General features: G+C 41.4%; 1 protein-coding gene across 1 annotated transcript; it reads left to right on the top strand.

Moving 5' to 3' along the window:
* The first annotated feature begins 244 nt into the window (after window positions 1-244).
* On the top strand, window positions 245-25,754 carry LOC124118884. Its single transcript, XM_046481177.2, has 7 exons — window positions 245-402; window positions 8,177-8,290; window positions 10,904-11,110; window positions 12,469-12,628; window positions 14,040-14,170; window positions 16,522-16,675; window positions 25,620-25,754. Exons 1-7 carry the CDS (start codon window positions 246-248, stop codon window positions 25,714-25,716), a joined length of 1,020 nt encoding a protein of 339 aa, XP_046337133.2. The 5' UTR covers window position 245; the 3' UTR covers window positions 25,717-25,754.
* Window positions 25,755-25,899: the final 145 nt, after the last annotated feature.

Raw genomic sequence — 25,899 nt, 5'->3', positions numbered from 1 at the left:
CGTTTATTTATTTCAATATGTAAAATAGTAAAACCAATACACGACGAAACCCTTCCGACATTCACAATAAATCTCTACTAAGAGCAGAGTCGATTGCACGGTTCCGACCATACCGTGAACACGTGGTTCTGTATCACTATCACTATCAGGTATTGAGCCTATTAAATACACACAGCCCACTGGCGGTTTAGAGGACTATATATACCCGCCCCGGTGCGGCCGAGCCAGCAGTACACAGGGCCGACATGGTTCTCTTGTTTCTCTCGTGGCTTGCCGTTCTGGCTTCGGTCAGTGAAGCGAGCGTCCGCACGGACCTCAATGGCATTGAAATTATGTTGCAACGGGTGAACAGACAGATTTTGAATGTTGGAAGTGCAGTCCGGACATCATGTGCTAGCTGTGGTGAGATATAATATACTTTTTATCAATTCAAGATGATGTGCATTAATGTGGTGCTTTTTTATATGTTAAGACCGTTGGACGTGGTTGAGAGGCTGTGTGCTCAGTCTCTCTCATTTGAAAGGATTATCGAAGATGCCTGTAAATTTGATTCTAACGTTAATTAAAATGTTACTGGCGAAATGACGAACTGACGAAACGGACCAGATTCCACTGTCATAAAAATAAATGTTATGTTTCCCCAAAACTGACTGAGAGGGTGAAGATGCTTAATTGGAACATAATTTTGTTGTGTTTGTTTGTTTGTTGTTTAACGCCGCACTCAGCATATTCCAGCTGTATGACGGCGGTCTGTAAGTAATCGAGTCTGGACCAGACAATCCAGTGATTGACAACATTAGCATCGATCCACGCAACTGGGATCAATGACATGCATCAACCAAGTCAGCGAGCCTGACCAACCGATCCCGTTAGTTGCCTCTTAAGACAAGCAGAGACGCCTTTTAAGCATGGGTTGCTGAAGACCTATTCTACCCCGGATCGTCACGGGCCTGCTACGTACAAAAAACCTTAGGACTGTTGGGCATGATTGAGGTTTCTGGGTCTGTATTTGACTTGCCTATAGAAGTTTGATCAATAACAATGTGTATTTTTAATGTGGGGAAGAGTGTGAAACAGCTAAAACACTAATTATATCTTGATGTAAAACACCTCATGAATATACATCTCTGGCGTGAGTAATGAATTGTATGAATTATAATGTGACAGGAAATCGGAACAAGTAATTTTTGAAAATATTTCTGAATCTCGATATCTACACATCTCAGATTAAACATGTGTATGAAACAATTAACGTTTCCACAATTTTGTTTCACAACCTGTTTGAAATAGTAACATCAAACCCAATTTGAAGCCCCAGTTGCATCATGTGATTTGGCCTGGGGGTACTGCCACGGAGTCATACGATGATGTCTACAGTTATATTTCAAACACCTATAATATGATAGTTTACACACTGATTTTAACGGCCAACTTTGGCCGAAATGGCACCATTTTTCTATGAATTCCCTATATGTATACCCCCAAATCTCACAAACATAACATTATATGGGTGCATTTTTTCAATCCAATAAAACAACAATTGTCTTGAAAGTGAGTGAGTGAGTGAGTTAAAGCTTTACGCCACATCGGCAATATTTCAGCCATATCGTGACGAGAAATTTCATTTATTAAGCCATATGTTTTAACTAAATTAAAACCTGTCATCGATGGACAGTAAAATTACTAGAATATCACAGATTAATATTTAAAACTAGCATACAACTATAAAAGATATCAATATATATAACGGTACAATATAAAAAAGGGCTATAGATCGCCAGCAGCGGAAGGTAGATCACCATGCTAGGGTCCATGGGGACTTACAGTACCTTTGCTACCTGCATGGACCCCAGCCGGATTGTCTTGTAAGATAAAGCTGGATAAGGTTTCATGACTTGAAATATGACTTCCTAGCTTGTAATGAAATAGCCTCACAACCTTTGGATCCGGTTAACTAAAAAAACAAACACCTTTCTACAATCTATAATTATATATATAACGGCGGGGTTTTGCTTTATTAAAGACTTTTGAAACCATGCCTGCAAAACAAAAATATCATCAGTTGCGGAGTGATCCAACTTGGGATTCCAATAAGATTTCGTTGATTTCAGCCCATGAACTCAGTCAAGTGAATAGCATTTAAAGGTAGAGTTAAGTACAGGGTAAAATTATTCACTATGCTCCAACCGTCTTTCTTCTAAGGAAAGGAGAGTTGTAATTGTATTACATTGATTCTGTTGAGATTCAAAAGAAGTTCATAGCCTTGTGACTTGACAGAAAGTAGTCAGGCATGTTTTATTATCTGATGTAAGCAGTGGTGTGGAAGTTATATCTGGATGCTTGTGCGGTGAAACGTAGTCTAGAATCTTCTGGAACGTACAGAAAGACATGGCGAACACTGATAGAAACCTCTGCAAGGTACTTTGGTTTACACAAGTGAAGAAACGCTAGCCATCTTACATCCCATTACATCTCACATCGCAAACTTTACCTCACCTGCTGCCAGGTGAAGTGAGTGAGTGAGTGAGTGAGTGAGTATGGTTTTACGGCGCTTTTATCAATATTCCAGCAATATCACGGCGGGGGACAGCAGAAATGAGCTTCACACATTGTACCCATGTCGGGAATCGAACCCGGGTCTTCGGCGTGACGAGCGAACATTTTAACCACTGGGCTACCCGACCGCCCCTGCAAGTTGAAGATTATCTTCACTGTCATCACTACTGTCATTGTACTTGTACTTGCCATGGAATATTGTACTGCCATTCTATCGTGTACTCTCATTGAAATTGCTGTGCAGTTAATTGTAAGTATTTGTCGACCAAGTTGATTGTATACCATTTGTTTGTTTCAGAGTAAATTCATTAAGGTACACATTTCTGGGTTAACATATTGTTTCATTTTGGGAATCGACACGTAACAGCTTACATCGTGACTATTGACATACCCAACATCCTGATCTAAATGAAGTCGTCCATTCACTATAAAACACGACACTGTTCGTACATAGAGCTGTCTACTTGTATCCAAGGTTGTCCCAAGTTCATATTTACACAGTTATGGTCCTGGTTTCGTGTTGTTCAACTTCGTACATGATATCCGCAGCGGGGACAATTATTTAAACTGACGTTTGCTTATCTAAGAGATACTTTTCAAGACAGAATTGCAATAAATTATTCTTTACCAGAGAAGGTGCCTTTTGTGTGTATTAATTTCAGATATATCACTTTTTGAAGACATAAAGCGACCCATTACCATTTCTCCTTAAGGCCTTTTAAGACTCTTTGGGGACTTTGTTCCGAGTTAATATTCAATACAAAAGAACAAACAAAAGTATAATGTGCCCCATTGCGGGGGATAGTCCGTACTGCATCCTTTAAGTGGTGTGGATATTAGTGGTGTAACGATACGGCGATACAGTATTGTATCCCGATGCACAGCCCACGATACGATGCATCGATTTGGAAAGCATGTAACGCGATACATACGATATTTTCATAACACAGTTTTACCTACCGTATTTTCTTGAGTATATTGCGCACTTTTTTTTCCAAAAAACACAGCTGTGTAGAAAGGGTTGCGCATTATACACGAATTAATGAGTTTTTATGTTTTTCCCCCATGGAAAGACATTACCGTGAGCACGTAACACCGGAAATACCATGTCAACAAATCCATACTGAAGTTCGCAAATTATTCATGTACTTACACTGGCTATAAAAAAAAGTGTTCTTTGTATATCTGGACTCATGTTTGTAACTTATTTCATTAAATTTATTCAAAATTCCTTTTAATATTGTTTTAATTAATTTCGGCGAAATCGTGTGTGAAGCGATCGGAAGATCGCACAACTCACCGTTATTAACAGCAACCACGGTCAGATTACCGCTATTGACGCCTTGAAAGGAATTTTAGTTGACAGAGAATGGATACATATATCCTAAATGCCATACTTTGATTCGTTAAAAGTCAGATTTTTTTTGTTGGACGATTCCATGTCAACACGTAATTCTCGCGATCACGTGCACGGGAGCCTTGACGGTGACTGGTCAGACTGGTTCCATGTAAAAAATAATACCCGGCAATAGCGATCAGCTGCTTCGCTTAGGGTTATTATTATTTTAAATATGTTTAGTAAAAGCTGCATCTAAATTAACAATATATTGGAATATATTATTCCTGATAAAAAATAGTTTCAGATACAACTTTTGCCGATCCTTGCATTAAAATACTGTGAAGTTATATCATTGAGTGTCTTGACCGAATCACCGGTAGATTCCAAGAAAACGTGTGTACATGTACAGCTGATTGCTGTGTCCAGCTTAGTTTACGAGAAAATACACAAGGTAATCTTAATCCCTGGATATAAAACAATGCCTAGCTGAACAAAAAATACAATTTAAACGGTAAATCAACATGTCTGGTGATTTTTTATCTCAAATTCCGAATTTGTACTGACGAAGTTTCTCATCACCCGTTCGTTTGCCGGACTTCGCTGTAGGGGTACGGTGTAAAAATTTTCTGCGCATAATATTCAAATTTTTTTTTCTCAAAATATTGAACCCGCTAGAGGGGCGTGCGCATTATACATTGGTGCGCACTATACTTAAGAAAATACATGAAATACATGGGCGGATACAGCATTTTTGAAAAGGGGGGGGGACTGCACAATTAAGATCTATTTATTGTATTTGGTGGTAATTTATACAGAAATATAGATTTTTTTTCGAAATAAAAAAAAGGGGTGGGGGTGGTCGCGCCCATGAAATACGTTTAACAGTTTCAAAGCCAGTTTGTTGTTTCAGTAAAACATTCTGTATTGCTGTATTTGCTATAACAGTAAATAAACACCTTATATCTTCTTCAACTGTACTTGTCACATCTTTTAGATAGCAGAAAGACATCAACTTGGCTTAGCTTGTACCAGTAAACACTGTATCGTGATACGTATCGTATCGCGACCCTCCCGTATCGTTACACCTCTAGTGGATATCTGTATTCAGATGCTTGTGTGGTCAAGCGTCTTGAATCTTCTCGAATGTACAGCAAGACACGCCCCACACCGGGAGGTATTTAGACTGAACACAAGAGGACAAACAAACATGTGCCGTCGTTTCTCGCTTTACATCTCACATTGCACCAAGACCCGCAGTTGAGTAAAGATCATTGTTTTCACCCTGGATAGCCAGCCTAGGCCTAAATTGTTTGATAGGCATTACTTTGAAGTTGACGGATGACAAGGTAGACAAAAGTTTATGGATAACAACTTCTTTAATACTGTGAAAAGCGACGTTTCGGTATAGATTCTTATACCGTTGTCAGGCAAGACAGTCTTGCTTGACAACGGTATAAGGAGCAAGACAGTCTTGCTTGACAACGGCAAAAGGATCTACCGCTGAGTCTCGGCATTTTCGAACATACAAAATGTTGACAAATAAATGACATTTAGTAAGTAATAAATATAAATATAAACAGTAATTCATCAGTGACATACTTGCACATCTCGTTCAGGATGGCAGACGGTCGATGTACACAAAAATGTGGATTAACAATTAGGATTAGCATCTAATAAATAACAGCAATGAAGTGTTTCAAGGCATATAGATGTCATGGCTCCAGGGTAATGAGCCTTTGCAATTAAATGTTCTTCAGACAATGGGTGTTGTAAATCAGTCGCCATGACAACTTCCCTCCGTTACCTAAAGCTTGGACCCCAAGCTTACATGAGTCCAAATTGATGTGTGTGAACTTTGTCACCAACGAAAACAACCATGCAAATGTGAACAAAATCAGTTACATGAAATCCTTATGCAACAAATATATCTATGCAATGACGGTATGAAAGTGATTATCTAGCCAATTTGATTTATTGCCAGTTTGAAAACTAACTAAGTGATCTTTGTAATGTGCAATTTCACTACAAGGTAATTACCGCTTTGCACAGATTCAATAAATATATCATGGAGGTTCTTTGAATTCAGGAGTCTGGCTTGGCGGTGCGAATAATGATAATGAGTAATGTCATAAAAAGTACAAATTAAACATCTAAGCAAATATTTCACATAAAGAAATTTGAAACCAGGAGTCTAGCTTTACCGCGTGACTCAAACGGTACTTGTGGGTACTATTGCCCTTTTAAGTACAATGGGTCCTCTTCCCGTGTCTTTGACGGAGCTTGCCCAGATAGTGTGGGTGCGATGCCCAAGAAAAGAAATCCTTAATTCCGACATCAAAACTCTGAAATGCTGAATACTGCTATGCTGTTAATTACTACATACTCACATACAATAAACGTATGTGTGGGGGTGGTTCACCCAAGAATATCCCTAATCTGAATTCAAAGTCCAAGACAATACATTCAATTTTGTACCAGACTGTGAACATTAATAACAAATGACAAATTTTGTCGTTTAGATTTTTGAAATTACGAGTCGAGCTTTAAGGTGTGACTCGATAACCCTACAGCTTAGGTTTGTCTGGGTCCTAGCTGTATCTATATGTCTGGCGTAGCCTGGAGACATTTCAAAGATTCCCTACACAATAACTTCAAAGATCTAGCATGACTAAAGATGTAAAATTGGAGTATATTGCACACATACAAAACTGAATTTTGGAAAGACACATTTTGGCATAAACATACTGGCTTTGAATAAACATACCTGGTTGCACTATTCAACAGCCACACAATATACATCCTAGACATTATATATCAGACTCACGATCCGCATTTGCATAGACATTAATTCACTGACTATAATTTGACGGACAACTGGCTCCAATTACGACCCTCCTTCATGTATTCTCGGCGGGTCAGATGTGATGTATGTTTGTGTTTCTATGTTATAGGTGGCGACCCCCCTTCATGTGTTCCCGGCGGGTCAGATGTGATGTATGTTTGTGTTTCTATGTTATAGGTGGCGACCCTCCTTCATGTGTTCCCGGCGGGTCAGATGTGATGTATGTTTGTGTTTCTATGTTATAGGTGGCGATCCTCCTTCATGTGTTCTCGGCGGGTCAGATGTGATGTATGTTTGTGTTTCTATGTTATAGGTGGCGACCCTCCTTCATGTGTTCTCGGCGGGTCAGATGTGATGTATGTTTGTGTTTCTATGTTATAGGTGGCGACCCTCCTTCATGTGTTCTCGGCGGGTCAGATGTGATGTATGTTTGTGTTTCTATGTTATAGGTGGCGACCCTCCTTCATGTGTTCCCGGCGGGTCAGATGTGATGTATGTTTGTGTTTCTATGTTATAGGTGGCGATTCCCTTCATGTGTTCTCGGCGGGTCAGATGTGATGTATGTTTGTGTTTCTATGTAATAGGTGGCGACCCTCCTTCATGTGTTCCCGGCGGGTCAGATGTGATGTATGTTTGTGTTTCTATGTTATAGGTGGCGACCCTCTTTCATGTGTTCTCGGCGGGTCAGATGTGATGTATGTTTGTGTTTCTATGTTATAGGTGGCGACCCTCCTTCATGTGTTCCCGGCGGGTCAGATGTGATGTATGTTTGTGTTTCTATGTTGTAGGTGGCGACCCTCCTTCATGTGTTCCCGGCGGGTCAGATGTGATGTATGTTTGTGTTTCTATGTAATAGGTGGCGACCCTCCTTCATGTGTTCCCGGCGGGTCAGATGTGATGTATGTTTGTGTTTCTATGTTATAGGTGGCGACCCTCCTTCATGTGTTCCCGGCGGGTCAGATGTGATGTATGTTTGTGTGTTCTCGGCGGGTCAGATGTGATGTATGTTTGTGTGTTCTCGGCGGGTCAGATGTGATGTATGTTTGTGTTTCTATGTTATAGGTGGCGACCCTCCTTCATGTGTTCCCGGCGGGTCAGATGTGATGTATGTTTGTGTTTCTATGTTGTAGGTGGCGACCCTCCTTCATGTGTTCCCGGCGGGTCAGATGTGATGTATGTTTGTGTTTCTATGTAATAGGTGGCGACCCTCCTTCATGTGTTCCCGGCGGGTCAGATGTGATGTATGTTTGTGTTTCTATGTTATAGGTGGCGACCCTCCTTCATGTGTTCCCGGCGGGTCAGATGTGATGTATGTTTGTGTGTTCTCGGCGGGTCAGATGTGATGTATGTTTGTGTGTTCTCGGCGGGTCAGATGTGATGTATGTTTGTGTGTTCTCGGCGGGTCAGATGTGATGTATGTTTGTGTTTCTATGTTATAGGTGGCGGCTGTCCGGAATGTTTCCGAAATGTTGCGATAAGGGATCTCTCTGAGGATCTCGATGAGCTCATGGACAGCTTTCAGACCATTCGGGGCAGCATTGGTTCTTGCAGTGGTAGGTCGGACTGTGAAATCATGGGCGCATTGCAAACAGCCATTCGTTTGCAAGAGATGTACAGTGATACAACGAGCGCTATCTTACGGCCACATGCTGAAGTCGCTTCGTTCTCAAACTAGCGGCCGACTAAAATTTGAGTTTGACAGCTGGCCAAGAAATTCGTGACTGGATCAGCTGAGCAACGGACAATGGCAGCTAACATCCCAGAATACCAATTTTCCTCCACATCTTCATTTGTTAAAGCCTAAAGTTGAAAATGTTATGGCGAATGTACTACGGCAGTTAGTCCACAAGAGTTCAGTATATATTCAACGCATCTAAGCCACTGGTAGTTTTGTGGATTTATGCAATAGCTTCTGCTTTTTCATATCCCCAGACGTCGGATCAATAAAATAGTAGTTGCTTAAACGTTAATGCTTTAAATAAATCTATCTAAGGACAGGTTGGGGTTTCTCGCTTTTTTTAGTAAAGAAAATATTGCTTTGGGTGCGGTCTCTATCAAATGTTTACTCACGTATGTACACCATCTATTCTTATGAACCTTTTTCCCCAGATAGTTATAACTATCAACGGGGCACGGGTGGTCCAGTCGTCTAAGGCGCCGCGATTCGCTGTGCAGAGTTGCGTCCCTTGGGCATGCCAGAAACCTATGATTGTGGGTTCGAATCCCGGTTCGCCCCGATTATGTTTCTAGGTTTGTCAGCGCCATACCCGTGCTCGTGGGTTTCACCGAAGTGGTAAACGTCTGAGACCTGCATCACTTCGGGCTTTCCTCGCACATTAAGCTGACACGCCTTGACATAACTGGAATACTGTTAAAAGCGGCGTTAAACCCAACTCACTCACTCACTCACTATTACTATCAACTATGCAATTTTTGATCAAGCTGTACCTCCTCTTTTTGTTTTAGCAATATTGACATCAAGTGTCCATTTGCCACAATAACAGTAGTGTGTATTTAATGATGTTTTCATAGATGAGGGATCATTATCAAATAAAAATACTGTATCATCTGCCAGGCATAACGTTGCAGTGAATTCGTCAATAGTATCTATTCTAACACGATTCCAACTCATTCAGAAATATTGAAAAGAGCAGGGGTGATAAATTGTCTCCTTGACGGACACCAGGGAGACTTAGGAGGAAGCCTGACATTTCATTGTTAGACGTTACACATGATTTGACATTACTGTACATATTCTTTACGAATGTGAAAATCTTCTCTCTATTTCGAGGTCTGCCATTTTAAAGCAAAGCCTGACTTTCCAAACACGGTAAACTGCTTAAAAAAATCTACGAAAGTGCAGTATTATTTTCTTTGTTTGATAGGCATTACTTAGAAGTTGACGGATAACAAGATAGACACAATTTTATGGATAACAACTTCTTTAATACTGTGAAAAGCAACGTTTCGGTATAGATCCTTATACCGTTGTCAAGCAAGACTGAATGAGGGACATAGTTTTATCTGCACTATGTCCCTCATTCAGTCTTGCTTGACAACGGTATAAGGATCTATACCGAAACGTTGCTTTTCACAGTATTAAAGAAGTTGTTATCCATAAAATTGTGTCTATCTAGTATTATTTTCCTTTAGCATTTTTTCAAAATATGCATCATATGCTGAATAAAAATATTGCCAAACCCTTTACGAAATAATTGTTAAAATAGCAACATGCTCTTTCTGCAAGGATTTTAAAGATCATCATACAACTCTTGCTCTGGAATTGTTTGATGGAGGGGACAACATTCAAGGTCCAGATGCAATTCTCTATATTGACTTGTACCATATGCTCGCCTGTTTTTTCAGGTGAACAATTGACTTACATTTGCATGTTTTTGTGACGAGTGTCACCGGTGGGGCAGGATACGCTAACCTTTTCGCGAACACCTGGTATCATCACTATTTCATAGTGATTCATAATCACACGCTCAAGATATAGTCGGAATTGTACAATCTATTCTGTTTTTGACAGAGATATGTTATGAATATGTGAAGTGTTTTGTCGCTTTGATATATTTTATCTTGCTGACAATGTATTAATTGATCAGAATGGGAGTGCTATTATTTTCAATAATGCAATTCTCACAGATTAATGGTACCGAACTTGATGTTGACTTAAAGACAATTCAACAAAGAGTTATAAATCTGATACAAATCCTCCCCGTCTATCCTTCTGAATGATGAACGCTATATATATCTCATACAAACATCCTCATCTATCCTTCTAAATGATGTGACCCGTGAAAATCCGGGATAGAATGGGTCTTCAGTAACCCATGCTTGTCGTAAAAGGCGACTATACTTGTCGTAAGAGGCGACTCACGGGATCGGGTGGTCAGACTCGCTGACTCCGTTGATGCATGTCATCGTATACCAAATGCGTGGATCGATGCTCATGATGTCAATCACTGTCTGGTCCAGACTCAATTATTTACAGACCGCCGTCATATAGCTGGAATATTGCTGAGTGCGGCGTTAAACAACAAACATCGTCATCATCTAAATGATGTGCGTCTCATACAAACCACCCCATCTATCCTTTTGAATGATGTACGGTATATATCTGATAAAGCCTCAGAAATTCAAATAGTCAATCGCTTATTCAGATCAATCTAAGACAGTGATGTGGAGTGGCTTTAACGGAGAGGTTATCTCAGTGGAGGACTCGACTGGCACCGTTACTACTTTTAACCAGGCTGGGATAAGAAAAGTGGAGTATGACGATGCCATCGGCCGTATCATCTACACCGATAATACAGGGATGGTCTTCTCCAATCTTCCTGATGGCTCGGACCCGATAATGCTAGACGACCGTAAGTTTGTTCGTGGAACAAGATACTTGTAAGTATGGATAATAAGGAAAAGAATTACAAGGAAAATAGATGTTTTGATGCAGTGAATTAAAGTTTACCAATTGTTCACCAGATACATACTGATACAGACGCCAGAGGTTGCAGTTGTCAAAGTACGACGTATTAAATAGGTTATTATTATATTATCAAAATCAGTTCATTGAGTTCATTATCCGCATTGTCGCCAATAATTGTATTATGCCATAATTTAAGCCTTTGTAGTTAAACGTTATCACTTCGCTCGTCACGCCGAAGACCCGGGTTCGATCCTCGACAGGGGTACAATGTGTGAAGCTCATTTCTGGTGTCCCCCGCCGTGATATTGCTGGAATATTGCTAAAAGCGGCGTAAAACCATACTCACTCCCTCACTTCGGCGGGACAAGCTAACGTCCGTCGAAAAGTGTGGGTTCGAATCCCGGACGGGACTCTAACCCCTCCAAAAGTACCAAGAAAGTGTTATCCCAAATATAACATTTGTCGAACCAATCTGATTATTAAAACAACAAAGTAAATTCATCTGGAAAACATGGTCAGTCGTAAACCTTTTCAAAATGAAATATGATGGCATTCCTAAAGACATAAACAAAAGTATAAACATTACTACATTTGGGGTTAGATGGCAAATTTCAAGATTCTTGTAATGGCTGCGCCCACACTGGTGGCAGCGACGTTACCGAGAGTGTAACGAAGGTGTCACGCGCTGGGAAGGAGCTTGCAGGTTACACAAAACATCTCCAGAGGAATTACCTCCCCTTGACCAGGTTTAAAAACAAATAATGGGATTTTTTTCCAAGTCAAAAAAGAAGATTGGTTCAATTTGAGTTTTAAATAAGCAAGAACTGCAACAATAGAATCAGATGTCTCGGAACATTGCTGCTGGTCCACAACAAGCTCAGCATTGCTCGCTCCTTGATTGACTGAACATATTTCTCTCCTTGGAGTCCACGCAGGGAAATACTACTTTTGATCGCTACACATCAATGTGGGTCTCAGGCCAATACCATGTTTTGAAGAAGGCGATGTGACCCTTTCTTCAACTTATGAAAAACAGATATAATTTGAAAACGTAAGAATGACATGCGTGTAAGCTCCATCACGGCGGTGGGGTAGCCTGGTGGGTAAAGCGTTCACTGGTCACGCCGAAGACCCGAGTTCGATTCCCCACCAAGTTACAATGTGTGAAGCCCATTTCTGCTGTCCCCCGTCGTGATATTGCTGGAAGGATGCTAAACGTGGCGTAATATCATATGTACTCATTAAAAAACATATCACTTCTAATGGCCAATGCCCAGACTAAATGCATTTACCCGTGTTTAGTTACAGCGGCAAACAGATTTTTTGGAATGGCTGTCATATCGGCCAACAAATATATGTTTGGCGGGGGAAACCTGTACAAGTACGACAACGGTGTGACCACGATAATAAACTCAGACTTCGACCCTGCGTTCTTCAGACTCAGCTATAACCCAACAGATGGGTGAGTTCTTTAGATTTAGTTCTTACCCACAGATGGGTGAGTTCTTCGAACGTTGCAGTAACCCCAGAGATAGGAGAGTTCTTCGGTTTTAGCTAAAACACACAGATGGGTGAGTTCTTCAGTTTTAACTAAAACCCACAGATGGGTGAGTTCTTCAGTTTTAGCTAAAACCCACAGATAGGAGAGTTCTTCAGTTTTAACTAAAACCAACAGATGGGTGAGTTCTTCAGTTTTAGCTAAAACACACAGATGGGTGAGTTCTTCAGTTTTAACTAAAACCCACAGATGGGAGAGTTCTTCAGTTTTAGCTAAAACCGACAGATGGGAGAGTTCTTCGGTTTTAGCTAAAACCCACAGATGGGAGAGTTCTTCAGTGTTAGCTAAAACCCACAGATGGCTGAGTTCTTCAGTTTTAGCTAAAACCCACAGATGGGAGAGTTCTTCAGTTTTAGCTAAAACCCACGGATGGGAGAGTTCTTCAGTTTTAGCTAAAACCCACAGATGGGTGAGTTCTTCAGTTTTAGCTAAAACCCACAGATGGGAGAGTTCGTCATACTTATGTATACATATATAGACAGGTGAGTTCTTCAGACCTACATATGAACCAAAAGAGGGCTGAGTGCCTCAGACTTTTATCATAATCCCATAGATGGGATTAAGTTATAATCACAAAGGTTTGTGAGTTCTACAGAATGATGAACTCTTCCGATAATGCCAAGCAGAACGTGAATTGTTGAAGTACTGAAAACTTCACTGTTTGTCATAATGAAATGTATCCATATTTGAACGTAATATACAGGGGCGGTGGGGCAGCTTAGTGGTTATAGCGTTCGCTCGGAACGCCGAAGACTCGGGTTCGATTCCCCACATAGGTACAATGTGTGAAGCCCATTTCTGGTGTCCCTCGCCGTGATATTGCTGGAATATTGCTAAAAGCGGCGTAAAACCACACTCACTCACTCACTCACTGAAGCTAATATACTCATACAGGTTGTAATGGGGACGCGGATAACAACGTGTCGTACACCGACATATTGGATAGTTGTCCATGCTATCATCCTCAAGGACTCACGACGTTTAAAGTCCTGACGCAATAAAGCTGTAATAATGCTTCTCACGGCATAAGGGGCGGTGAAGTAGCCTAGTTGTTAGAGCGTTGACTCGTCACGCCGGAGACCCGGGTTCGATTCCCTGTATTGGTACACAATGCGAAGGCCTTTGCTGGTGTCCCCCGCCGTTATATTGCTAAAAGAGCGTGAAAACATAAACACGCGCTGTCCAAGTCGAGTTATTCATGGAGACAAATAATGAGTGAGTGATGTGTCCCTTGTTTGTCGTGAGGGGGGACTAGGCTATTATGGTTGGGATAAAATATTGATGTATATTAGTAGATATTGATTTACATTTGTAGGTATGTGTACGCCGCCTCAGTAAATCTAACACCCGCCATCTACAGGGTGGATTGTGATGGTAATGTCGAAATTGCCTATCGAACTAATCCTGCTAATGCCGGGGTGACGAGTATTGCAGTCGACGTTTCAGGTAGGGAACTATCTACACTACACTTTCTATACCGTACGGCGTGCGGCTATTTAGTCACGCTTAAACTCTCCAAGCCACACATGTGAGTTCTCAGTGATTTTGCACATTTTCTGAACCATCGTTAAGGAGGCATGTGCTTGAGACACATATCGATGTTCCTGATGTACTTCGGGGTTGGCCCGTAGAATAGGTCTTCAGAAACCCATGCTTCCCGTAAAAGGCGACTATGATTGTCGTAAGAGGCGACTAACGGGATCGGGTGGTCAGGCTCGCTGACTTGGTTGATGCATGTCATCGTATCCCAATTGCGTGGATCGCTGCTCATGATATCAATGACTGGATTGTCTGCTCCAGACTCGATCATTTACAGACCGCCGTAATATAGCTGGAATATTGCTGAGTGAGGCGTTAAACAACAAACCTACCAACCAGCTTCGGGGTTGGCTGTGCGTTTGGGGAGGGGAAGTGGCGGTGTTTAACGTCAGAGACAGGCATCACTGAGGGCTTTCTTCCCACATGAAGCCGACAGGCCGTGTTATAACTGACCTTTAAGCGGAGTTGACTCATGCAATCACTTCAGGGTCCTGACAAACAAAGATGCGTTTCCTTATACCAATAACAGGTCTGTCTGGCCAGAAGTATTATTACCAGACAGACAGACAAGATGACAAGCCGAGCGCGGACATTAACGTTCAGACGAGTTGTAGTGTGACACGTGTCTCTACAGTCACGTGAACCTCATCCCACAATATGACGCATGTCTCTAGAAAAACATCTTCCAAACGTCTGACACACGTCCTTTCAATGTCATGAATCTCAGGCAAACACATGTCACATGACACATGTCACATGTCACATGAGGGTGAACAAGAACTTCAACATGCTAGCTCGGATATCAGTTTATATTCAGTTAGTGTCCGCTTATTGCATTCGAATTTCAGTGTCGAATGCCTGCGAAGTTCCCGAGGAGCACGAGGTGTCAGCCTTGGCCAGGAACTGTAGAACTGTCAATAAGGGGTCACATGACGTCATATAGCAATGTGGTTCCACGAGAACTGACTCGACAGAGTAGGGGGCACGGGTGGCCCAGTCGTCTAAGGCGCCGCGATTCGCTGTGCAGAGTTGCGTCCCTTGGGCATGCCAGAAACCTATGATTGTGGTTTCGAATCCCGGTTCGCCCCGATTATGTTTCTAGGTTTGTCAGCACCATACCCGTGCTCGTGGGTTTCACCGAAGTGGTAAACGTCTGAGACCTGCATCACTTTGGGCTTTCCTCCCACATTAAGCTGACACGCCGCGATATAACTGGAATACTGTTAAAAGCGGCGTTAAACCTAACTCACTCACTCACTCGACAGAGCAAATGACTGAAATCATGTAACAATACATATTACTGAAGTTCTATTGTGTGAATGATCAATAGCTGAGAGAGGAATCGAATGTCCTATCCATACTTTTTTTGAATTTCTAGTTCTGTTAACAATGTGAAATAACGTATTCGATGTAATAAGCGCCCCGCTCTAAGAAGCGCCCACGGCGATATTTTTCAATATATTGGCTAGTGAACAATTATAGAATAACCCACGAGGCTAAAGCTCGGAACTTAAAACATTACTTTCACTCGTGACATATTTTCCGTAATCACTCGTACCGAGTGGGTATTCTATTTATTACACATATTCAAATTAAAGACATCTTTCAAGAAAAAAACAATCAACTGTCGCCGATCAAGAATCAGCTGTTTTGTATCAATCCGCATGTGAAAAAACACTGTCCACTCATTCCAACCGCATTACTCAATTAACGTGTTGTTACGCGTGAAAAATATAGTTCTGTTAAACAATTGTAAAGATCACATTATTTCAGTTATATTTCTGTCCGATTTACACAGCGTACACTATCTAGCATTGATAAAGAAGAGAGGTTTCCAAAAAGGTTCGTCAGGTTTTTTAATCATATGGGTAATAATCCCAATTAGCACCCTTCTGACTGATCAATGTACACAGTTCGTGTACATTTATTCGTGTATAATACTCACTCGTCTGTTATATGCACCCTTAATTACGGGCAATTAAATTCTGGAAAATATATCTGTCGTGTATAATACGCACAGACTTTTCTTTTGTATCATTTCAGGCTGTCAGCAGAAACCATAAAATTTACGATCTTTCGACTCTTTCACCAAAATTATATTCCAATAAGAGCCCCCTATTTCTAATTTTGAGAGCGCCCTGTGCGCTTATTACGTCGAATACGGTAATTGTAAATGTCTAGTGCTTCAGTTCAGCCAGCAAGAAAATATTTTCAATTTGTTTTACCATTTCTAATGATAAAACTACCTGCGTTTTCAGCTCAAGTAGTATACTTCACGGAGCGTATCCCTCGAACACTCTCCAAGTACAACCTGAACACGGGGGTGGAAACCTTTGTCCTGGACCTACGCGCGGATATCACTGACATCCATATAGAAGGGGACAGCTTATACATAGCGTTCGATGTCATTGGGTAAGCAGTGGTTTGAAGACATGCCAAAATGTGAACAGATAGCGGAAACGCATCTTCCTTCGCGGAAAAAAGTATTGCATGGCACGGGCTGCCCGAGCACGTGCGGAGCGAGGAGATTGGAATTGCTTGAGTTATCGTCACTTTAGTTTGAGATGTCGTCGCCATAGGACGTACATCTGTCACTTTGGTTAATAGTTAAAATTCCACTGCGCAGCAAGCAGTCTAAGGTATACCGTATGACCCGGGGTTACTTTGTACAAAAAGATCCTAGCACTGAGGTGATTGTAACTCCCATACCTTAACATAGACTTACGACAGTCGTAGCGCTAAGGTGATCGTAACTCCCATACCTTAACATAGACTTATGACAGTCGTAGCGCTAAGGTGATTGTAACTCCCATACCTTAACATAGACTTACGACAGTCGTAGCGCTAAGGTGATTGTAACTCCCATACCTTAACATAGACTTACGACAGTCGTAGCGCTAAGGTGATTGTAACTCCCATACCTTAACATAGACTTATGACAGCCGTAGCGCTAAGGTGATCGTAACTCCCATACCTTAACATAGACTTACGACAGCCGTAGCGCTGAGGTGATCGTAACTCCCATACCTTAACATAGACTTACGACAGTCCTAGCGCCAAGGTGATTGTAACTCCCATATCTTAACATAGACTTATGACAGTCGTTGCGCTGAGGTTGTTTTGAACAACGGCACCCTGGTACGGAATCCTGGTTAGTATTCGTCCACAGCAACCAATGCCAGCCGAAGGAGGCGACCAAATGGATCGGGTGGTCAGGCTTGGTTGAGAGCGTTTAAGCAAACCTGAAGGCCCAGATCGTTGCTTGGTAAGATGTATTATCTAGAGGCGCCGTCATACATATAGAATACTAAACGAGCTCCCGTGTAATACAAATTATTTTTTCGCTTGTCAAATACCAGAATTATTCACGAGTTTCATAAAATTGGTATTACACGGGAGCGAATTTAGTATGTTATTAATTACTTGCCATTTATAATTTTCTTTTAGAATTTCACTCTGGTGTATGAATTAGGCAGACACCTACACGACCCACAACGTAATCCAATTGTGTTAAACAGAATAATACTTCAAACACGTCAAACGTTGACACATATTAATTCATTACCATACAACGGCCCATCTTTAAAATTCAGGCGTCAACTACATAATCGTCAAACACTCTTTCTACATCTACACCTCCTCCCTCTACATCTACACCTCCTCCCTCTACATCTACACCTCCTCCCTCTATATCTACAACTGTCTTTCTACATCTAGAACTACTCCCTCAACATTAAACACTACTCCCTCTACATCTACAACTACTCTCTCTACATCTACAGCTACTCCCTCTACATCTACAGCTACTCTCTACATCTACAACTACTCCCTCTACATCTACAACTACTCCCTCTACATCTACAGCTACTCTCTACATCTACAACTACTCCCTCTACATCTACAACTACTCTCTCTACATCTACAACTACTCCCTCTACAACTACTCCCTCTACAACTACTCCCTCTACATCTACAGCTACTTCCTCTACATCTACAACTACTTCCACTACATCTACAACTACTTCCTCTACATCTACAACTATTTCCTCTACATCTACAACTATTTCCTCTACATCCACAACTACTCCCTCTACATCTACAACTACCACCTCTACATCTACAACTACCACCTCTACATCTACAACTACTCCCTCTACATCCACAACTACTCCCTTTACATCTACAACTACTCCCTCTACATCTACACTACTCCCTCTACATCTACAACTACTCCCTCTACATCTACAACTACTCTCTCTACATCTACAACTATTTCCTCTACATCTACAACTATTTCCTCTACATCCACAACTACTCCCTCTACATCTACAACTACCACCTCTACATCTACAACTACCACCTCTACATCTACAACTACTCCCTCTACATCCACAACTACTCCCTTTACATCTACAACTACCACCTCTACATCTACAACTACCACCTCTACATCTACAACTACTCCCTCTACATCTACACCTCCTCCCTCTACATCTACAACTGCTCCTTCTACATCTAGAACTACTCCCTCTACATCTACAACTACTCCCTCTACATCTACAGCTACTCCCTCTACATCCACAACTACTCTCTACATCTACAACTACTCCCTCTACATCTACAACTACTCCCTCTACATCTACAACTACTCCCTCTACATCTACAACTACCACCTCTACATCTACAACTACTCCCTCTACATCTACAACTACTCCCTCTACATCTACAACTACTCCCTCTACATCTACAGCTACTCTCTCTTCATCTACAACTACTCCCTCTTCATCTACAACTACTCTCTACATCTACAACTACTTCCTCTACATCTACAACTACTCCCTCTACATCTACAACTACTCTCTACATCTACAACTACTCCCTCTACATCTACACCTCCTCCTTCTACATCTAGAACTACTCCCTCTACATCTACAACTACTCCCTCTACATCTACAGCTACTCTCTACATCTACAACTACTCCCTCTACATCTACAACTACTCTCTCTACATCTACAACTACTCCCTCTACAACTACTCCCTCTACAACTACTCCCTCTACATCTACAGCTACTCTCTCTACATCTACAACTACTTCCACTACATCTACAACTACTTCCTCTACATCTACAACTACTCCCTCTACATCTACACTACTCCCTCTACATCTACAACTACTCCCTCTACATCTACAACTACTCTCTCTACATCTACAACTATTTCCTCTACATCTACAACTATTTCCTCTACATCCACAACTACTCCCTCTACATCTACAACTACCACCTCTACATCTACAACTACCACCTCTACATCTACAACTACTCCCTCTACATCCACAACTACTCCCTTTACATCTACAACTACCACCTCTACATCTACAACTACTCCCTCTACATCTACACCTCCTCCCTCTACATCTACAACTGCTCCTTCTACATCTAGAACTACTCCCTCTACATCTACAACTACTCCCTCTACATCTACAACTACTCCCTCTACATCCACAACTACTCTCTACATCTACAACTACTCCCTCTACATCTACAACTACTCCCTCTACATCTACAACTACTCTCTCTACATCTACAACTACTCCCTCTACATCTACACCTCCCCCTTCTACATCTAGAACTACTCCCTCTACATCTACAACTACTCCCTCTACATCTACAGCTACTCTCTACATCTACAACTACTCCCTCTACATCTACAACTACTCTCTCTACATCTACAACTACTCCCTCTACAACTACTCCCTCTACAACTACTCCCTCTACATCTACAGCTACTCTCTCTACATCTACAACTACTTCCCCTACATCTACAACTACTCCCTCTACATCTACAACTACTCTCTCTTCATCTACAACTGTTTCCTCTACATCTACAACTATTTACTCTACATCCACAACTACTCCCTCTACATCTACACTACTCCCTCTACATCTACAACTTCCCCCTCTACATCTACAACTACTCCCTCTACATCTACAACTACTCTCTCTACATCTACAACTACTTCCTCTACATCTACAACTACTCCCTCTACATCCACAACTACCACCTCTACATCTACAACTACTCTGTAGATGTAGAGGTAGTAGCTGTAGATGTAGAGGTAGTAGCTGTAGATGTAGAGGTAGTAGCTGTAGATGAAGAGGTAGTAGCTGTAGATGAAGAGGTAGTAGCTGTAGATGAAGAGAGAGTAGATGTAGAGACAGTAGTGTAGATGTAGAGGGAGTAGCTGTAGATGTAGAGGTAGTAGCTGTAGATGTAGAGGTAGTAGCTGTAGATGTAGAGGTAGTAGCTGTAGATGAAGAGGTAGAAGCTGTAGATGTAGAGGTAGTAGCTGTAGATGTAGAGGTAGTAGCTGTAGATGAAGAGGTAGAAGCTGTAGATGAAGAGGTAGAAGCTGTAGATGAAGAGGTAGAAGCTGTAGATGAAGAGGTAGAAGCTGTAGATGAAGAGGTAGTAGCTGTAGATGAAGAGGTAGTAGCTGTAGATGAAGAGGTAGAAGCTGTAGATGAAGAGGTAGAAGCTGTAGATGAAGAGGTAGTAGCTGTAGATGAAGAGGGAGTAGTTGTAGATGTAGAGGGAGTAGTTGTAGATGTAGAGATAGCAGTTGTAGATGTAGAGGTAGTAGCTGTTGATGAAGAGAGAGTAGTTGTAGATGTAGAGGGAGTAGTGTAGATGTAGAGGGAGTAGTGTAGATGTAGAGGGAGTAGTTGTAGATGTAGAGAGAGTAGCTGTAGGTGTAGAGAGAGTAGTTGCAGATGTAGAGAGAGTAGTTGTAGATGTAGAGAGAGTAGTTGTAGAGGGAGTAGTTGTAGATGAAGAGAGTAGTTGTAGATGTAGAGGAAGTAGTTGTAGATGAAGAGAGAGTAGCTGTAGATGTAGAGGGAGTAGTTGTAGATGAAGAGTAGATGTAGATGTAGAGAGAGTAGTTGGAGATGTAGAGGGAGTAGTTGTAGATGAAGAGAGAGTAGATGTAGATGTAGAGAGAGTAGCTGTAGATGTAGAGGGAGTAGTTGTATATGAAGAGAGAGTAGCTGTAGATGTAGAGAGAGTAGATGTAGAGGGAGTAGTTGTAGATGTAGAGGGAGTAGTTGTAGATGAAGAGAGAGTAGTTGTGGATGTAGAGGGAGTAGTTGTAGATGTAGAGGGAGTAGTTGTAGATCTAGAGGGAGTAGTTGTAGATGTAGAGAGATTAGATGTAGAGGGAGTAGTTGTAGATGAAGAGAGAGTAGCTGTAGATGTAGAGGGAGTAGTTGTAGATGAAGAGAGATTAGATGTAGAGGGAGTAGTTGTAGATGTAGAGAGAGTAGCTGTAGATGTAGAGGGAGTAGTTGTAGATGAAGAGAGAGTAGTTGTAGATGTAGAGGGAGTAGTTGTAGATGTAGAGGGAGTAGTTGTAGATGTAGAGGGAGTAGTTGTAGATGTAGAGGGAGTAGTTGTAGATGTAGAGGGAGTAGTTGTAGATGTAGAGGGAGTAGTTGTAGATGAAGAGAGAGTAGTTGTAGATGTAGAGGGAGTAGTTGTAGATGAAGAGAGTGTAGATGTAGAGGGAGTAGTTGTAGATGAAGAGAGAGTAGCTGTAGATGTAGAGGGAGTAGTTGTAGATGAAGAGAGAGTAGTTGGAGATGTAGAGGGAGTAGTTGTAGATGAAGAGAGAGTAGATGTAGATGTAGAGAGAGTAGCTGTAGATGTAGAGGGAGTAGTTGTAGATGAAGAGAGAGTAGCTGTAGATGAAGAGGGAGTAGTTGTAGATGTAGAGAGAGTAGTTGTAGATGTAGAGAGAGTAGTTGTAGATGAAGAGAGAGTAGCTGTAGATGAAGAGGGAGTAGTTGTAGATGAAGAGATAGTAGTTGTGGATGTAGAGGGAGTAGTTGTAGATGTAGAGGGAGTAGTTGTAGATGTAGAGGGAGTAGTTGTAGATGTTGAGGGAGTAGTTGTGGATGTAGAGGGAGTAGTTCTAGATGAAGAGAGAGTAGTTGTAGATGTAGAGGGAGTAGATGTAGATGTAGAGAGAGTAGCTGTAGATGTAGAGGGAGTAGTTGTAGATGTAGAGGAAGTAGCTGTAGATGTAGAGAGAGTAGTTGTAGATGTAGAGGGAGTAGTTGTAGATGAAGAGAGAGTAGTTGGAGATGTAGAGGGAGTAGTTGTAGATGAAGAGAGAGTAGATGTAGATGTAGAGAGAGTAGCTGTAGATGTAGAGGGAGTAGTTGTATATGAAGAGAGAGTAGATGTAGAGAGAGTAGATGTAGAGGGAGTAGTTGTAGATGTAGAGGGAGTAGTTGTAGATGAAGAGAGAGTAGTTGTGGATGTAGAGGGAGTAGTTGTAGATGTAGAGGGAGTAGTTGTAGATCTAGAGGGAGTAGTTGTAGATGTAGAGGGAGTAGTTGTAGATGAAGAGAGAGTAGCTGTAGATGTAGAGGGAGTAGTTGTAGATGAAGAGAGAGTAGTTGTAGATGTAGAGGGAGTAGTTGTAGATGAAGAGAGAGTAGCTGTAGATGTAGAGGGAGTAGTTGTAGATGAAGAGAGAGTAGATGTAGATGTAGAGAGAGTAGTTGGAGATGTAGAGGGAGTAGTTGTAGATGAAGAGAGAGTAGATGTAGATGTAGAGAGAGTAGCTGTAGATGTAGAGGGAGTAGTTGTATATGAAGAGAGAGTAGCTGTAGATGTAGAGAGAGTAGTTGTAGATGTAGAGGGAGTAGTTGTAGATGAAGAGAGAGTAGCTGTAGATGAAGAGAGAGTAGCTGTAGATGAAGAGGGAGTAGTTGTAGATGTAGAGAGAGTAGTTGTAGATGTAGAGGGAGTAGTTGTAGATGAAGAGAGAGTAGCTGTAGATGAAGAGGGAGTAGTTGTAGATGAAGAGAGAGTAGTTGTGGATGTAGAGGGAGTAGTTGTAGATGTAGAGGGAGTAGTTGTAGATGTAGAGGGAGTAGTTGTAGATGTTGAGGGAGTAGTTGTGGATGTAGAGGGAGTAGTTGTAGATGTAGAGAGAGTAGCTGTAGATGTAGAGGGAAGAGCTGTAGATGTAAAGGGAGTAGTTGTAGATGTAGACGGGTTAGTTGATGGAAGAGATTTAGATGAGGAGGGAGGGAGAAGTCGTAGATGTAGGGGGAGTAGTTGCTTATTTCAGAACGTTATGGTGACTTATAAAATGTACATTGTGAAAAGGCTGTGCATCGGACATGATAAAAAGCTTATTTTTTTCAAAACAAATGATAACGAAGTAATCTTATATAAAATGTCTTATAAAATTATAGCGTACATGAATAATATATAGTGATTATTATACCAGCATGTGTCATTTTAGTAAAATCAGTATGACACACATGTGAGTTTTTAATAATTTCTTAAGTACCCAATATAAGATAACTACGCGATAAATCGCAAAGAACAATGAAGAACGAAGCGTGTTTTATTTCACGATAAAACATTGTTCGACCATGACGTCATTTCTGGAGATTCGAACATGCGCTAGCAACTTGATGACGTCGTAAACTATATGACGTTACTTTTGAGAGGGAAGTGTCTAGTGAGAACATTCCATACCATTAGCATCTATGTAATGAAGTGAGGTGAGGTGAAATGGGGATTAACGTCGCGTCCAAGATTATTGCACTTATATAGCGACATGCACGTGTATGTATGTGTGTGGCTTCTTGTACTAGTCCAGACTGATGCCGATTTATAGTGCTAGCTCACTGAGATACCATGCCGCAGTTTAACATGAATACCCCACTCAGACACAGTATACTGACTCCGAGCCGACCAATCCTTGTTTTATCCCCTTAAAGCCGAGCGCCAGACAGGGTAACAACAAGTTCCATCTTTTAACGTCTTTTGGTATGGTCGGGGATCGACCCCGGATCTTCCGCTCTCCGGGCGGACGCTCTACCATTAGACCACGGAGGCGGTTGTTCTCCATAGATGTAGCTGGGTAACATAGATAAACGCAATGGCCGACCGGTCGCTTCCAAAAGTGGAAGAGATATGACAATCGACATTGAAAGAAAAGGTACAGATAATTGTCAGGAATTGTCAGGAAAGACCAAATTGAACCCCCTGTTCATAAAATGGACTTGTCCGGCTATGCCGCGGTGGAATTCCATTCAGGGTGTCATCATTTTTTAAATACGGGTAAATGTGTTAAGCGTATACAGTTACTAACATCCTAAAGAGGCTCTACATAACGTTGATACCTTATATAATAAATAAACGACTCGAGGTCGTTGTTCGTCGCACAATAAAACACTGGAGAGAGAATTATTCTCAGTGAATAAAATAGTTTCACAAACATTTCCGGAACGTCGGGAAATGTTTTGGTGTTTTATAACATTTATGCTGGGTATATCATAACCTTTTTAATCCTTCTAACACAGCGTTATTTCGTTTCGTTGTAACAACGTCCATGGTAGGCCTCAGAGGTTGCAAATGGGCACAAATAATAACATTGCCACAACGTTAAATACAAGGTTCCCACCACGTTGTGACGACGTGAAAATGACGAATCACAGCGTAAGCCCACACCCTTGTGACAACACAAAAGGGAGGCCACAGAATAAGTGGTTTGGACGTAATATTATAACATTGTGACAACGTAAACACAACGATGTCACAACGTTGTAACGACGTGAAATTGTCAACTTGGTAGTTGAAGATGTGGATGGAGTAGGTGTAGATGTAGATGTAGAGGTAGTACTTGTAAATGTAGATGTAGATGTTGAGGGTGTAGTTGTCAATGCGAAGCGAGTTGTTTGTTTAAAGGAAATGTGATTGGCCCAGCATTCCTAACTCTTAATGGAAAGACGACTTTGTTTTGTTTCACAACGTTAAATACAAGGTCCCCACAACGTTGTGACGACGTGAAAATGACGTATCACAACGTTAGCCAACAACGTTGTGACAACGTGTATATGACGTATCACAACGTCAGCCCACAACGTTGTGACAACGTGTATATGACGTATCACAACGTCAGCCCACAACGTTGTGACAACACAAAAGGGAGTCCACAGAAAAACGTTGTATGGACGTTATATCCTAACATTGATGGAGAAGGTGAAAAAGTGAAGCGAGTTGTTTGTTTTAGGAAAGTGTACTGGCTCAGCATTCTTACTTTTAAGATGAATTTTGATTGGTTCAGTTTAGGCGACACCACATGTTTTTAACATAATGCAACATTCCTCGATCCTATAGTTGTTTCATACCAATATTCAAATGAGATTTATTCTGCTGCTTGTAACTGAAGTGTGTACTATACCGTTTGACTTAATAGTCAGGAAAGATAAAAGATGTAACATATATTATGAACCTTTGATCATCGTTCACACTTGCACACTGTTGCAGAGTCATTGAAGAGGTGTCGCTGGTGTCCGGGTCCGTGGTGCGGGAGGTACTGAACGTACCTACCGCTGTTCCCACCGTTGCTGCATGGATCGAGTGAGTGAGTGCTTCTGTCCAACAGGTGCCCCTCTACCTGAATAAAGAATTCATCAACATCATATTTGTGCCTTTTTTCAGGATTGTCTGCAAAATAAACTGCCGGGCAAAAGAATGTATACATTCATTTTTTGAAGGCAGGTAAAAATGAAATCAACAAGACACTATCTTTGGTACAGGATATAAA

This window comes from Haliotis rufescens, unplaced genomic scaffold (genome assembly GCF_023055435.1).
Source record: "Haliotis rufescens isolate VD_foot unplaced genomic scaffold, xgHalRufe1.0.p SCAF_14, whole genome shotgun sequence".
NCBI lineage: Eukaryota > Metazoa > Mollusca > Gastropoda > Lepetellida > Haliotidae > Haliotis > Haliotis rufescens.
Note: the sequence above shows the minus strand (reverse complement) of the source record. Positions and strands in the feature narration are given on the sequence as shown.